This window comes from Lutjanus erythropterus, chromosome 6, assembly GCF_056507025.1.
Source record: "Lutjanus erythropterus isolate fLutEry1 chromosome 6, fLutEry1.hap2, whole genome shotgun sequence".
In the NCBI taxonomy this organism is placed as follows: domain Eukaryota; kingdom Metazoa; phylum Chordata; class Actinopteri; order Lutjaniformes; family Lutjanidae; genus Lutjanus; species Lutjanus erythropterus.
Genome location: NC_139322.1, coordinates 36,386,204 through 36,403,591, shown reverse-complemented (window position 1 = coordinate 36,403,591; position 17,388 = coordinate 36,386,204). Strand labels below are relative to the sequence as shown.

At 39.9% G+C, this 17,388-nt stretch overlaps 1 protein-coding gene across 1 annotated transcript in view; it reads left to right on the top strand.

Annotated features, from left to right (window-relative positions):
• The window catches only part of LOC146325665 (plexin-A1-like), a 401,996-nt gene that overhangs the window by 176,771 nt on the left and 207,837 nt on the right, over positions 1–17,388 (top strand). The window contains exon 4 of the mRNA XM_084721796.1: positions 15,523–15,654. Coding sequence (XP_084577922.1) covers positions 15,523–15,654 — 132 coding nt within the window. The remainder of the gene's footprint in view (positions 1–15,522; positions 15,655–17,388) is intronic.

Genomic DNA, 17,388 nt, shown 5'->3' with positions numbered 1-17,388 from the left:
GTGTGTGTGTGTGTGTGTGTGTGTGTGTGTGTGTGTGTGTGTGTGTGTATAGCTGTGATAAGCTTGTGGCCTTTGAAGCAAGGCTGTCCAAAATGTGTCACACTCATCGCTCTCTCTCTGTCTCTCTCCGTCGTTCTCTCTCTGCATCCCAGAATTAATCGCCGTGGCAACAGGCCAGAGGAGGACAGCGAAGAGAAAGAAAGAGAGAGACATTCATCATTCGTTTCAGTAGACGTTCACCCCGCGACCGCGCCGTGACATTGTTTTCTTTATTCAGTTCATTCAGGCCAGCGGCTGATAATTTATACGCACTACCCCTTTAATAATGAGTCGTCGCCTTGTCGAGGTGGGGCAGGCTCTTGTTTACGCACACATGCACACACATTCGCACACATAAAATGCTCAGTCAACATTGAGGTCTTGACCGCTCTTTGTCAAAGTCAACACACACACACATTCACGCTGACGGAGTGGCAGTGATGAAGTATCCTCTCCTCCTGGTGTTTGCTCCATTCAGGCTGATCCAAAGGAACAGAACCGTATGTGTGTGAGCGTGTATTACTCGTGTTGCGGGGACACATATTTACAACTCAAACTGGCCTCCCTTATGAGGACAAATGCAAGTCTCCACAATGTAAATCATAAATTTTAAGGTGAAGACTTGTTTTATCATTATCATTAGGGTTAGATTTAGGTTAAAGAAGAAATCTGTAATATATTTACCATAATATGTCATCAGAGATTAAGGAAACATTCCAGACAGGGATGGAAATATTCCCCTGTATGTCCGTCAGAGTGAGTCAAATCAATGCCGAATTTTCGCCAAATGGGCAAGTGTCTGTTTATGAGTCATTAAAAAAAATTAATAATCTTGTAGAAGGCGTAGATGTTTACTGTTAAATTGAGCAAAATGTTAAAGGAGTTTGGCAGACAGTGAGAAGGGCTGCCACTTCTTCTCAGGATAACAGTCTTAACTTTACATTGACAGACAGCTGACAGTTATAAACAGCCGATGAGCTTACATTGGAGGACTCGTCGTTACTTGCTCCGACTTGTTATTTGGCTACATATTGTTCCATTATGGTTAGGGTTAGGATGTTAGTGGTCATGGGAAGGGTGAAGGTAAGTCTCCACGAAAAGAATGTAAGTCACCGTAATGTCCTCCAAAGAAATGGAAACATGACCGTGTGCTTGTGTTTGAACATAAGAAGTTTGTGTGTAGCATCTATTGGAATTTCATCCTTTAAACTCTTTTCTTTTCTTTTCTTTTAAATCCATACTCCTCTGTTTACCTTGAAGACAGCGGTACAGCGGTCCTCAAGGCCCACACCTCTCTGCTCTTGACAAATTGAGCTAGTTTAGCAGTAGTTTCACCACTCACTGCAGGGCAAAACACACACAAACGTGCACTCACACCTACACACAGTGCTAGGCTGCGCTGTACACAAGTGTGTTCTGCTTGGCTGCTCATGTGTGTCCGCTGAGCTGGTACATCAAGGGAAAAAAATGCAAAAGAGAGGGAGTGTGACAAGTTGAAGAGAGCGCAGGATGAGGGAGGGACAGATGGATAGAGAGAAGTAGAGGAAAACAAAAGAGAAATGCAATTGTTTCCAAAGCTCTGAGGAGAGCAAGCGAGAGGTGGCGGTGGCGCCAAATCAGATACTGTGAGGGAAGTGAAACGCTGTGCAGATGCAAATACACACACACTTACACACATATCGCCGATAGAGCTAGAGAGATGAAGATTTGTCCTCACTTGTCGTCATCTCAGAGCTGTCAAGATAAAACTATTATGGTGGGAGTGTGAAAACAATAGCTCAGGGCCAGCAGTTATATTTGGGTGCAGAAATGCATCCTTCTCTCTCCGTTGACCTAAGCTCTCCGTTTCACCTTGAAATCCTCACATGCTACGCAAGGCGTCTCCAAACACGCAGAAACAAAGGGAAGTCACTGAATTTTTCAGGGAATCTGTTCATCAGGACCTCGGCACGCTTTCGCACATCACGAAACTGCTTCCTTGTATCTGACAAAAGCTATTAAGATCAAGTGCTGCACTCCTACCGCATTACTATGACTTCTTCTACTGTTTGTGTCTGACAGAGCATTTCCAGCCTGACTGTTGTAGTCAAATTATTTCAATAATGCTGTGTTTAAAGCAGCAAAGCTACTTCTGAGCTACAAGAGCACTTGTACCACTACAGCAGTAATAATGGTAATACTGCTGCAGGATTATATCTACTAAACTGTGGTTGCTCTACAGTACAATGCTACTGTAGCAGAAGCAGCACCAGTTGGACTATATATGGTGCATTAAACCAGTGAACTTTGCTGAGTTGATATGGAGCTGCATTAGTTGACATGAAAGCTCAGTAGCTGTTTGGAATTTATCCAGAACTCTTTTAGTACATCCAAGTATATTTATAAGTGAAGTATGAAAGTTGTTTGTTGACCTTGGAAAAAGTACTTTAATGAAGCAATCAAACAAAAATTCAAATTCCACTTAAGCTGCATTTCCACCACAGGAACTTTTCCCAGTGACTAGGGACTTTTGACAGAACTCAGTGTGTTTACACCACAGGGACCGGGGTTTGAATTAAGTTCTGGGGAAGATTATCTTACCCCTCAAAAAGTTCCCTCTCTGGGGGTAGTGGCTTTCCTACAGGAATTTTGATGTTGGGGTTAGCAGCGCTAAAAATGTCTAATTTATTGATAGTCACATAATTTTATGTCAGCCAGTTTATAAAAATCTGCAAAACATTTTTGTTATCGTTCATTGCTATATAATGTTATCGTTGTTGTAGTGGCATGCATAAATAGTGTGTAGTTCCTTGAAAAGTAGTTCCTGGGACTAAAAGTTCTGTGTACTTTGGGTGGAAACATGGCTTTATTAGTAGTAGTAAGTGGACCTAGACTGTCAGCCATCAAAGTGTCTGCCAGAGATACTACTGGCCTTGTGTTTGTTTCTATCAAGCAGCTCCAGAGAGCAACAAAAAACAAATCAAGAAAATAAATAACGAATTTTAATTATAAATTCTCTTATTTTCCACATCCTCTTCTACGGGAAGGTCATGTGTGCTTTTATGTGGCTGAGGATGCCATCATTCTTGTTCTTGACCACTTCAGCTGGAAGAATGTCTACTAATGTGGGGCTTAGGAGTGGCCAGCATGTTGTTAATGTTGTTAGTGATGTAGTGAGTCATTTAACCAGGGGAAGATGACTCTTTATTAGCAGTATATGATTTGAAAATTCTAGATATACATGCCCCAGTAACAGTCTACCTTACCCATATTCTCCCATCTGGTTTCAAACCAGCAAGTGCACCATTACAAGGCATCCTGCCTAAGTGCGCAGATGTCATTAGCGTCACATTGGCCTCAGCCTGCAGGATCTGCCTCGGGGAAGAACGTGGAGTTGCTGTTTTAGCACACAGACAGACCTAGTTATGTCAGAAGCATTCTCAGGTGTGGCATGGCACAGTGGGAGCGAAAGAGAGGAGGGAAAGGGAACCTCACAAAACCTACCTTAACAAGTAATTTAATCGAATCTTAAACTGCCAACGGGCAGAGATGATTCCACTCGATTTCAATGCAAATCATTTCAAGATTGTGAATTAATAAGTTGTCATTTTTTTTGATACCAGTCAAGTGATCTGCTCTATTCCTCCTTGTTTCATGACAATGACACTTGTTACTGAAATAAGTGAGACAGCATTGAATTAAAGGCTCTTTTATGGACCCCCACTGGCAGAGTTTTTCACTTGTTTTAAAGGAGATAAGACTCAGGCTAAGTGACTAAGAGTGACACTTTTTTTTTTGCCGTGCAAGGATGGGGGCAGAGGGATGGATACGAGGGGATGAAAGAGGGGAGGAGGGAGGATGAGAGCACGAGAGTGCAAGAAAATTATGAGAGAGATATAGAGATGAAGTTAACAAGAGGGGCAGAAGAGAAGATGAGAGCAGGTTGAAAGAGATGGAGAGTGAAGAAGCAAAGAGAATGAAGAACGAAGCAAGCGGTCGTTCCAGGGACTGGTTACATCTTGTGGTTATGATAGCAGCAGGCAGGGGAGGCAAGCTGTGTGTGTGTGTACTGGAAGAAGGCTTGTGAGAGCGGCACTGAGGGGAAACTCAAGTCCATCACGCTTGTGAAAGATTAAAGAGGCCTTACACCCGCAAACACACACACACACACACACACACACGCGCGCGACCATGCCAGCCCAGCCTGGCTGACAGCAGAAAAAGTACTGTGCCATGTCTTACTATCTGACAAGAAGGGTGTACAGATGCAGCTCTGGTGAAGGCAGTTGTGCGTGCACGTGTGTTTATCTGTGCGCTCCTGACTTGAATAGAAAGAGATGTCTTCTGTGAGTGTCTTCTGGTTATAAAATGTCATTTTATAGCACATATTCCCCAGCAGGAATCTAAGTCAAAGGGCCGCAGTGACATTTTGACGCTCCCAGCATCCTGCTGTTTCAATGAGAAATCCTAACAGTGCTAATAGTGCTAATAAAGCAGGCCAGGGGTCTGGGGGAAGAAAAATAACATCAGTATAATTGAATCTGTTGTCAAGTTTATACCTTTGAGAATTTTTAATGCAAGAGTATCTAATTGCTCTCGCTGCTTTAGCCAGCCTTGTCACATTCTGGCAAGTCAAGGCAGCTGAAAGTAAAAATGCTGCTCAAAACAACTGATACTGGAAGGCTAACCTGTCAGCTGCTCCAAAAACAGTGCTCATTTTCTAAAGTTGTTGTGTGATTCACTTTTTATTGTTTTGGACATTATTGCTATATCTTATAATAATATAATATCATTTGGGAAGGCAGTGATATCACATGAGCAGTCACATCAGCTTTCAAACAATGAAGTGAATGGTAAGATTACCTAAACTGTCTGTTGTAATCATCCATTACAATTTAAAGAACAAATTCCTGGTTAAACTTAAACACCTGCTTATCGTAGCTGTGCATGCACTGTTGTACCGTAGACCGAAGAGGAGGTTTAGATAATCTGGCGAGGCTGTTGGCTTGTTGACAACCTGTGTGGTTGTCCGAGCGCTCATTCTTTGCCCTGTTTGACTTTGCTGTATCTTTTTTTTAAATCCACTATGTATGATTTTACCTTCTGTGGATCTTAGTCAAGAACAAATTTCACATTAAAGTATGTCTTATTGTTATCTTGGCATGGCCAGAGCTCAGCCATTACTTTCAGAACAATCCATTCACAAGTCAAATAAGGGCAAAAACCCAAGTTGTAAGAAACTGGATTTCTCTATAATCTTTTGTAAGCAGTAACTAATTAAACTTAACTTTCAAAATAGTAGAGCTAGACACAGGAGAGAAGAGAGAGGAAAAACGAGAAATAATGACAGGGCTTAGACACAAAGTGTGCAAACCACAAAATTTGAGGTTGTAAGATCATGAAAAAGCCAAAGAAAACGATTCTTTTCAAAGATGTGAACTGATTTGGCTTTTTTGAAACTCTCCCAAAGTCAAGAAGGAACTAGAGCATCGTCTTTAATTGTTTCTAATGGTAATACAACAGCAACAAATGTTTCAATTCCTGTTAAAGTTCCTAGAAATCAACCTTGAGGCATTCTTATCCGCCCACAACCGATGGCCGCAAGTGATCAAAAGGATCTCTGAATAAAGCAGCTCTACTCCATTGGATTGCCGCCATTATAAAAGCATCGCTCATATGGATTTCCAAAAGGTCTATCTGACTTAAATTATGACGGCATGTAAAGTCCATTCACTTGACCACACTTCGGCAGTGTCGCCGACTTTTAAACCGGAGCCAACTATTGTTAGCTGTTAGGGGAACAGCTTCATAGTGGCATGCTGTCACCGGCCAGCTGTCTGCCTGTCACTCTTCGTGTGTGTATGTGCGCGTGCATATGTGTGTGCGTCACCTGGGGCCGGCCTCCTGTTGTGAGAGCAGCGGTGCGACAAAAGAACGATGATTAATTTCACTCCGAGTAACCTGTCTCGCTGATGTGGCTCCTCCAAAGTGTGTGTGTGTGTGTGTGTGTGAGAGAGAGAGAGCTGTAGACTGTGTAGTCAGCAGGTGTGCTGTGATACTTTGGATGCCCTCCAGTCAGGGTCAGACGCACACACTCACATACACATTCACTGAGATGACTACCTTATAAATCTCACACCGCTCAGTCTCTGTCTCTTTCTGACCCCGTTTACACTTTTCTTGAAAAGTGTGTCTTGGTGGAGCTGGGTAATACATCAATATTGTGATATAAAACTAGATATCGTCTTGGATTTTGGATATCATTACATCATAATATAGCAGATTTTGTTTTCCTGGTTTTAAAGGCTGCATTACACTAAAGTGATGTCATTTTCTGAACTTGCCAGACTGTTCTTGCTGTCCTATTGTTTGCCTTTACCCATTTCTTTACCCACTCATATTCACATTACTTATGATTATTAAAAACTTTTGTGGTAATATTTTTTAAAAGCACCAATAGTCATGTTTATCATATTGTGATAATACTGATAGAGTTTGGTCAAAAATATTTAGTCCATTCTGGCCAGCCCCATCTGTTGTGTAGTTTAATCAACAGCAATCATCATTTGTTTGCCCTATTTGAAAATTTACACTGTTATCCAATCTGAAATCAGTTGCCGACATGCTCTCGAATGCATTTGACCACATTTCCTGCCAATCTCAACAGCTGGAATAGACATATGTGTGTATTAGGTCTTGAAGCATTTTTGTTTTCTTTGCTGTGACCAGCGAAACAAATCTGGCACTTGTCTGACAACAGACTGACATAATAACTGTCTGCCGGGTCTTTTGACCTTCTAGTGGAAGTGACATAGACAGTAATAAAATCGCACAAGTGTTCAGCTGGACACCTTGGAGACGCATGATGGACACAGGTGTGAACAGCAGTGTGTCTCAGCTGTCTTAACTTATGTTTGGAACAGTGAAATTCATTCAAAAATGAATTTGAAAACCTGGTGTAAAAAGTGTGTCTCTCTTTGTCGATCGCATTCTCTTTTTAGTTGTGACTAGTTGCATGTTTAATATTTACCCCTTGGTATTAAATTGAATTTCCTTCTGGAAACAGAATCCTGCTGTCAGAATTATTAGCACTGTGTGTGTGTCTATGTGCGTACATGTATTACTCATGTTGTGGGGACGTTACTCTATTAAGACAGTCACATTGTGGGGACCCACCATCCTCATGGAGAGATAAACTAGTTGAGACAGGTACATTGTGGGGACTCTGCATCCTTCTAGGGACATAAAACCTCCTGAGACAGTCACATTGTGGGGCATTCTTTTGGGACATAAGCCTGTTAAGACAGACAAATTGTGGGGAACCACTATCCTTATGGGGACACACAAGTCAAAACATTAAATTTTAGGGTGAAGACTGAGTTAAAGGTGTGTGTGTGTGTGTGTGTGTGTGTGTGTGTGTGTGTGTGTGTGTGTGTGTGTGTGTGTGTGCACTGCCTCTCGACAGATGAGACCAAAGTCAATTTCATTAGGGATCATGAATACAATGAGGAGCTGTTAGCACACACACACCCTTAAACACACACACACCACCATAGATTTCATTAAGGAAATGCCTTTTTCCCCTCCTTCTTTTCCCTCCATCATCAAAGAGCTACTTGAACATTTAGAACCCTGGTTCATTACTCGTCCTCAACGCACATTTGTAACATTGGTTTCAGTGAGAAATGCTAACAGGGTTAACAAGCTGCCTCTATCTTCCTCTCTTTCTTCCTCTCTGCGTCCTTCCCTCCTTCTCTTCATCTCCCCTCCCTTTGTCCAGCCGTGTAATTAACTAGATGTTTAACAGCTGAGGTTGGACAGGGCACTGCTGTGTCTGGACACACATGCACACACAGACGCACACACACGGTGGGAGAAAGAGGTCTGTGTCTGTGAGGGAAGAGAAAGGACAAGGGGCAGTCATGAAGCGGAGAGAGGAGGAAAAGGAGGACGGAAGGGAGAAATCTCAAGAGGGAAAGGAAAGAAAGGGAAACAGAGTAAAAATGAAGACCTTAAGGAAGAATTGCTAGAAAAGGGGAAGAAGAAAATTAAGGAAAAGGCAGGTGAGAAAGGGGGGGAAATTACAAAAAACATAGAATAAAATACAAATGCAAAATTGCATGATGAACAAAAAATTTATTCTACAAATGCATGCCAAAGGAAAGAAGGAAGGGGGTAAGAAAGTCAAATCAAGACATTGGAAAAAAGAGTACAAGACAATTTTGAAAAATGAACCATGGTTGAGAGAAAAGGATTGAAAGTGGTTGTATTTTCCCGGTTTACCTGACCCAAAGGTGTGACCGTTGTTTGAACCCAGCGTGGTATTAATCACTGCAGCACTCCAGCCAAAGCTCATTACTCCCCTTTGTTCACTTTTATTACCTTGTCCTCCTCTACACACTCCCGACACACTCCTTTGCACACACGCTAAGCATCTTTCTCTCTATTCCACTACACCTCCCACCTTCATCCCACCTCATCCGTCTCCACCACCATTACCAACTTCTGCTTTCATCGCGACCCAAAGAAGGTTCATATCTGCTTCTTTAAGAAGCAGGATGTCCCAGTATTTACCTCGATCAACTTTGTTTGAGTTGTCAAGTCCAGTTCATTAGGAGGTTTCATAATATCAGTCCATGTTTGATCATCATACAGTTTTAAATCTTGAGACACTGCACCGCAGAGTTGCCTCGAGGATTCACTTAATTATTACGGGAGTGAAGGAGGAAGTGTGGTACAGTAGAATAAAGAGTGACAAAGTCTGTGTGCAGGGGAAGAAGTTGGAGTGGAGTGATGGACCTAACAAACTAAGAACTTTCACCCAAACAAGGGTTTGGGTCCAGCGTCAAAACTAAAAATCACTTTTTACTAATTTTTAAATTTATTGAAGTTACGTTACGTATGTGACTTAGCACCACGTGACTAACTTGCGTCAATTGACATAATGTAACATTTTAACACAAAACATGACATTTTTCCTAAACCTGACCAAGTAGTTTTGGTGCCTAAACCTACTCAAACTGTGACTGTTGTAACCACATGACTTAGGTCTGTCATGTTTTAAACAATATAAAATGCTCTGCAAGAATTAACTAATTGTGTCTAATATGTTGTTTTTTGCAAAATAAGTTTAAATAACTTGTTAAAATGTTTTACATCTAGCTCTACACCCTAACCCTACACCCATTTAGTATTCAAGGATTCCTGAATATGAAAATAGCTCCTGCCCTCTCCACACACCCCATGACCCCCCAATGTCCACCCCTATACCCCTAAGTAGCTGCACCTGGCTTTTCCTCTGTTTTGCTAGCTAATCACAGTAACTAGCTACATCCGGCTTCTCCTGTGGGCTGGGCATCGCTGCTGATGATATGTTTAGCACCACACTCTTGATTGGATCCTTAGGTTTATGACATCATACACCCAGACTGAATCTGTGTTTATGAGACTACCCTTGCTTATTCCAGTTTCAAAGCAAGAAATGCTCAGACATGGCGTTTCCTTCCTTTTTTGCTCCTGATATGTCTTGGAGTAGAGGGTGTCTTTCAGATAAGCCTTTAAAGTATGTTTTTTTTCCCAGGATGCAAAAGGCATGACATTCCCTACTCTGTCTCTGATTAACCTAACCCAAACAAATCTCAGTCCTCAGGCCTGAACCAACACAAACAACAAAGACAACAAGTATGAGCTGATAAAAGGCAGAATAAGGCAGGTCATGACTTTGCCAGCCTGGGAAAGAAATATTTCGTCCAGCACACCTGTCATTTTAGGAGTCATTAGCAATCAACCTATTCTGTCATGTAAGTACAAGGCCGCATCGTTCACAGTGTTCCTACTCTTCATCACTCCGTTTGACTCCTCTTACATTCTGTTGAAAGCTGCGTCCTTGGCAGCCAGTTCTGACAAGCTAGCTAGGCATCCTCACAAGAAAAGTCACAAACATTGTTTTTCTTTAGAGGGCTCGTTGGCACATTTGTGAGCATGTATATAACTAAAAGTGTGAACGTGTGTTCTTAGGTATGAATTTTTGTCTACACTTGTAGTGTTTGGTGTGTGTCTGTGTGTGTGTGTGAGGGTTATAATGTCCTTGGTAATATCAGCGTTGGTTTGGTAATGAGCCTAATCCCAGGAGGATAGAGGAGACAGAGAGGTCCGAGGGAGGGACACGCAGGATGGTAAGGAAGGGGAAAAAGAGGGGATGTAACTCCAAAGTCAGAGCATGGGCTGCAAACTCATTAGGAAAAGTCACCTTTAACTTTCTTTCTCATCCCAACTTTCTCTATAGTGTTGTCAGTGTGGAGTTACGTAACTCGAGGTGGCCTAGAGAGAGCGCACTTCAACTGAAAGGTCAACGACATGATGCATGTCTTATTGCACTGTCCTTAAGCAAGACACGCAACCTGTTCCCGCTTCCTCAATGTACATCAGCCTGGAAAAGAGCATTACCTTAAATGCCTGGAATATAAATGGAGAATTCAGTGAGACCTCATCTCCTCTCGAAGTGTCATGAATTGATATGTCAGTTTAGCCCGCATATATTCCAAATAAACACTGTGTTTTAAACTAATTGATTGGTGGATAATTTGAATGCAAATAGCAGCAATTAATGTTCGGCGTGCTCATTGGAGAGCGGCACTGCTGAGCAGGATGAAAATACGTATGATTGTCTCGCTTCCAAAGAGGTAAACTAATCAGTAACAAAAAAGCAGAATATTTTAATGACTCATAAGCTGTCAGTAACATCAAAGTGAAAGCCTTTATGTTTTGTTTTTTTTAACTAATCATGCTGGGAGCAGCTATAAAAGCATATTTAATAAGCACCTTTTAAAACAGGTAGACACAGCTTTTGTAGCCGAGTCTCTTTCATCTTATAGCCTGGGCTCTCTGCTAATAAGTTCCAGAAAGTGAGAAACTGGACAAATGGAAACATAAAAAAGTTCCAGATGCCCCACTGTCGCCCTTTTTTTTTTCTTTTTTTTTTTTTTTTTTTTTAACTTTTATGGCTTTGAATTTAGTGAACCCAGACTACACAGACAGAACTGCTGGAATTTAAAAAGCTGGCTTCCTGCAGGTATTTCATCTACGTAAGCATATGACATTTATTTGAAATTCTTATATCATGACATACAAAATACAGGAATTTAGTGGGATGAACTAATCTTTTCTCATTAGCTTAATATAAATATACAAATTTTATTTATTCACGATGTTTGTTGCATTTGTGTGACTGAAGAGTTGCTGGTTCACTTAATATCTTAAACATATTGAACATTTTTTCTCAAGCACAACTGCACAAATATTAAGTTACTTGGCTAGAAAAATGTTCAGAATTTTACCAAATTACCTCAACTTGTCTTTTCAAATTCAGTCAACTTAATAATAATTAATTAATAATAAAAGAATCAGAACAAAGAATACTGATCCATAGGAGGAAATTGGTCATGTTACAGGTAACATACAAGATTAGAAAAATATAGAGAAATTATAGAAAATGAGAAATATATAGGTAAAAATATATACATTCTACTACATTATATTAAAGAGATAATATAACAATAATAACACAATATATACAACAAGAAGTATGTAAAAATATATACATTTTACTACACTCTATTAAAGAGATAACAAAAATAATAACAAAATATGTACAATAAGAAGTATGCAAAGAACTATGTGCATTATTCTACAATATAAACCAGCAATATGTAAATTCATAAAGAATTATGTAAGAATGTAACGTAGTTATGTAAGAATTATGTACAGAAATATGCATCGCGCTATAATCATATAACAGTGTAATAACAATGCTGTGTGATTTGTACAAGTGAGTTATTGCACAGAATTATTGTAATTATAGTCAGTGCACAGAAACAGCCTGGAGTTATTTTATTTTATGTTTTTATTTTTTTATTTTTTATAGTGTATAGACCTTTTTTTTGGGGTTTGACTAAGGTATTTGGTATGTTTGATCTGCCACATCTCAGTTGTAGCGGGTTAATCAAAGTTTCTCACCCTTAAGTGCGGCCACTCCCTCAGTGAGAAGTCTGTTTGGACACACTAACTTCCAGAGTGCAGAGGTCACAGAAGGAGAGTGGAAACCTGCAGGCAAGCAGACTAGATGAGAATCTCCAGTCACCTGCTCCAGTCTGCAGTCCCCTCTGTGCCAGCTGACCTGAATCCCACTCCAACTGCCCTCTGCCCCGAGCTGTAGGGCAGTGCACGCTCATCGCTTCTACCCCCCCCCCCCCCCACCCCCCTCCTCTTGCTCTGCCACAGTCCTTCACTCATCACAACTGATACGGCAGCCCTAGGCATGTAGCAGTTTTAGAATAAAGTGTTTGTTTTTTTGTTTTTTTTTTGTCTTTTAGTGAATGTGTGAGTCAGTGTGAGTTTGCCTGTGCTGTTGTTGAAGAAGACAGAGAAATCATAAGAACTAGAAAAACAAGGGGACAAAAGGTCACACTCACATCAATAAAAGTTTCAGAGTGTGTGCAAGTGTTCATGTGGGAGCAACAGAGGGGACTGCTAAAACAAATGACCTTTGGACAGGAACAACTGGGATACAACTTCTTCACACACACACACACACACACACACACACAGTGTGGACAAGCTCTGTAATTTGAGGCTTCTCCAACATAAATGGAAATATCTAAATGTGGTGAACCCCGCACAAGTTAACACAAACTATGATGAAAGTAGTATTTGGGTTATATTGGGTTTTCCAACAAAACATGCTCCTTTATGCTGTTTTTGCTGTAGATGCTGTGGCTGGTAGCACCGTCAAAAACTTTTCATTGTCAATCTGTTATATTTTCAGCTTTATAGCTGAAACAAGCGTCACCAATGACAGAAGTACACTCGTAGGCACCAGAAAAGGAAGTGTGGGGTTTGGATTAACAGTAGAACAGACAAGGTGGTCATTTTGCCCACTCTCAAATTTATATGTGCATTAACTTTGTTGAATTAAAAAATATAATCCTGCTGGTACCTGAATTTCCCCAGTGTCTACATTTTCATTGGAAATAGTTTTTATATGAATTACACAAAGAGCAAAGAAACTGTGATCATTTTACCTGTTTTGGCCATAATAGTTGCCACTGTTATATTGTGCAGAGAGTGCAACTATCATTGTGTCTGTCAACGAAACTTCACAAGTTTCCAATTTCCAGAGATTAAAATACAAATAATCAATTAATTAGACTTAATTTAAAATAGAGTAGGGACAGTTGTAACACTTTTTGTCTCAGCATCTATAACTCACTGATTTTTTGTGTTAAAACTCTCAAAGTTTGACACAAAGTAGCTGTACTTATTACAAACAGCAATGTTTACACTTTTCTATGGTTTTATTTTTGTACTCATTTCCAGCCTTTTCCCATAGGCTATGATTATTTTATGTGATGGTTCTGGGTGGAAATTGTCATTATTAATACTTAAATAAATGTTTCTAATCTTATAAAATATATTTAACTGTTTCTCACTCTGAGTAATTCTAAATAAGTCTAAAATTTGAATGGGATCACTGATGGTAATTATCCAACAGAAAAGTACTGCTGTGAAAACATGTCGTAATTATATTTACTACATGTGATGTTATGCATATTGATAAATATGACTAAACTTTACAAAATGTATATTTTGGTGTTATTACATTTTTAAAAAGATAAAATAACAGAAACACAGGAAGACTCTATTCAACCTTTAAGAATTAATTATCTGTATATATGTTATATGAAGGAACTACAACTCTGTCATTGTACAACCCTGTGTTGTGTCATGAAAATAAATGACTTTGATACCTTGATGGCTAAACATACCTCACATTTGACCTTTAGTGTAGTGTAGTCACAGGTTTAAGATTCTGGATGTCCCACTGAGAAGCTCGTCAAAGCTGATTTGTCTAAGCACTTGACTTTTAACCAAAAACTGCTTCCTCCTCTTAAGCAACAAAAGCACACACACAGCGATGACAGACTGTCTTTTAATGAACCTTCTGTTCAAAAAAAAAAAAAAAGATTAAGGAAACTCTGGTAGTGATTTGGCAGATAATAACCGCAGAGACTGTTGAGACTAAGGAAGGGGGGGAGGAAGAGCGATGACGGAGTGAGCCTAGGCGACAGAAAAACAGAAAAGTTGTAGCAGACTAAACTGCTGTCAGGTGATGGATGAGCAGATGGAGGTCGGGAAATTAGAAAGAGAAAGATCCAGACCAAAAAAAAAGTACAGGGGGAAGGAGAAAACGATTTACTTGCTGCTACAAAGGGAGTGATGCTCATAACTCTGTAATTTTGTCAGTAGACTTAACACTGTAAGCACCAACAAAAGAGCCATCATTTAGTTGTGTACTGTAGTTACACCCACTTCAGTGCCGTGCCACAAGCAACTGGCATGATTCTGAGTTTCAGCCTGAATTGAGAACCAGATGAAAGTGCTGAAATTGTCATCTGTCATTTCAGTGGATGTTTTTCAGCTGATGGCAACATTTAAAGTAAATTTTTAAGTGCTACACTTGATGTAATGGGAAGTGGCTGCTTTTAGAAGAGGTGGGAGTGATAGAATTTTCTCGCTGTACATTAGAGGAGACTTTCACAGTGAAAATGGAAGTATTCAGCCCGAGTCTGACAGCTGTGATCATTACAGTGACCAACTGATGTCTGAGGATAATAACATGGCATGGGAATATTAAAATATAGCAAACAATGTTGCATCATACACGGGACAGTGTGTGGCATGGATCCTCAGAACTGATGAAATATAGAACAGACAAGACAAAAATGTGATTCATCACATCAGTAAATATAGTACAAAGTGTCTATTTGCATGCAAATGAGAATAGTCATACAACAGTTATTCGGCTACTTACACCCAACAACCTACTTAAAGGGATAGTTCACCCAAAAATGAAAATTCTGTCATTATCGAGTCACTGTCATGCTGAAGTTTCACAGAAAAACAGTGTTGCAGAATCTCTGAAACAATGTAAGTAAATGGCGACTAGTTGTCAGACGTAAAAAAAAAAAAAAAAACAATTGGAAAAAACATAAAATGCCACCATACTACTTGTCTGGCATAATCCAAGTCCCCTAAAATCCTGGCATGCACGCAGCTTCGTCTTCAAATGCCTCCCTCGTCTTCATCAAGGACCACAATGAAAATTCCATACTGTTTTAATGGGGACTATTTTTTTTTTTTGATAGAAAGAAAACTGTTGACTGTGAGCTCTCTGGATTACCCCCCTGTTAACCTGCCATCCCCATTCCCTCATAGCAGAGATAGTGCAGAGGCAGGGAGGTCTATGGACCCCGACCATGGCTCTGAAATATCAGTAGCTTACAATGCTGTGTACTGATGAATCCATGGTGCTGTCCATAATGCCGAAGTAACAGATAGATTTGTAATTGCGCATTATTTTGGTAATTCATACTGTTGTTACACAGTAATTTAAGAAAAAGTTGGATCGTAATCACAGTTTTGCTATTTTCTTCCGTCTTCTTCCAGATCCTGGTGAACTCCATCATCCAGCCTGCCTTGCTGTATGAGAATGTGGTGGTGAGCAACGGGAGCCCCATCCTGAGGGATCTGCTCTTCAGCCCGGATCATCAGTACTTATACGCCCTCACAGATAAACAGGTATGACATGCACACATGAACTCTTTAAAATACAATGACCTACAGAACCGGCAAGCTTAGCAGTGCAGCCCATAATGCGTCCTGCAGTTGCCGTTGACAACCCTGAGGAAATGATGACTAAACATGAATAGCCATTTATCTGTCTGGTGATTTTAGGGACGGACCCAGTGATACATGACATGATTTAAGTGCATGTATGTTTGCATTGATAGACACACATCGCTTTCAGATGCATTCATACACCCTCACACACACTTTCATAGGTACACATGCATTACCAGCTGAGTGCCCACAAACACACACACACACACCTCCTCACAACTGACAATAGAGTGAAGTTTTAGAAAATAAAGACAGTGGAATAGCACCATAAAGACCTCATGAGGAGATGTGTCCTAAAACCACACACTGGGGGAGTGAGCAATCAGGCTAATTACATGTAGTAGGCTACCACATACAGCGCATGAATAGATATGCAAATCAAGCAATATTACACACACATATATAGTCATAACTGCTAATTAATATCATGAATATTAAAATCTGTCACATATAGGATGAAGCCCCATACCAACATTTCACCAGGGAAACGCTATGCATGAAACTTTGCATATTAATTAGTGTGAGAGTTATTTTTAAAGTGTGACATTTCTAGTTTTACAAGAATGACAAAGTTACTTTTGAAGATCTTAATTGTAGCTAATAATTGCAGGGTTTTTAGTGTTTTTTTGTTTTCAGTGACTACCATTTTCACTGTAAAGGCCTGTTCACATTTAAAATTGATTTTTTTTTCATTGACAGTGTTGATCTTTGAGTGTACAAGGAGCCAGAGAGCCCGAAATGCAGATGCTATTAAAGTTTATTGGTTGTGTTGCATCATCCACTTTTATTTAATCTGCTCTATCAGATACTGCTTTCAAATGTTTAGTGTGAAGAGTTCCGATGAACTCCCTCTGCTTGTGTTATTTATGACTGCTGAAGCGGAAATTTTTACGAGTTCATGGGTTGTGACGTGTTTGCTGATGTTTTCAGAAATGTTAGAGGCCATGAAAGTTTACTTTTTGATGGACTTTAAGTTAATATTTATTCAAATGGAGTTTTTTGTCATAATTTTATAACATGTCTGAGGACAATGTTGATATTCCCAATGGCCTCATCTTTTTATTATGCTTTTGCATTTCCTGTATTATGTTCAGCCACTCACTAGCTTGCTAAATCATTTGCCTCAGTTGCCTCTAGATGTAAACAGTCCATGTTGTTATAACCTAGCAGTGGTTTTTCACAACCTAGCCACCCGAATGCCAAGCATATTGTGTACACAACTTATCACCATTAGCAAAGAAGCTTAGAAACCTGTCAGTTAGCATGGAGATTTTTGTCTGTCTTTCAATAAGTTTTGAGTGAAATAGTGTAAAATCTCAAGCAAAAAATACCAAACGGGAGGTACCAAATTAATCTAGGTGAGCTATTGTCACTGATGAGTGCTAGCATGGTCTCAGCTAGCCATTGTGATCACCTGCTACAGGAGGGCCCTATTTCAACAAGGCTATAACTATCCCTGTAAGTTTTCCCTACGTCCCCAAGCTTATAGAGTAAAATATTTTTTACTAGAATTTACTTTAGAATTTATACATATATATAACTTTTGTAGTAATTTAGTAGCCTAAGTAATAAGATAGAAATAAGCAAGAAATAAAAAAATGGCCATGAAAGCAAGTCAAGATTTGTAATTTT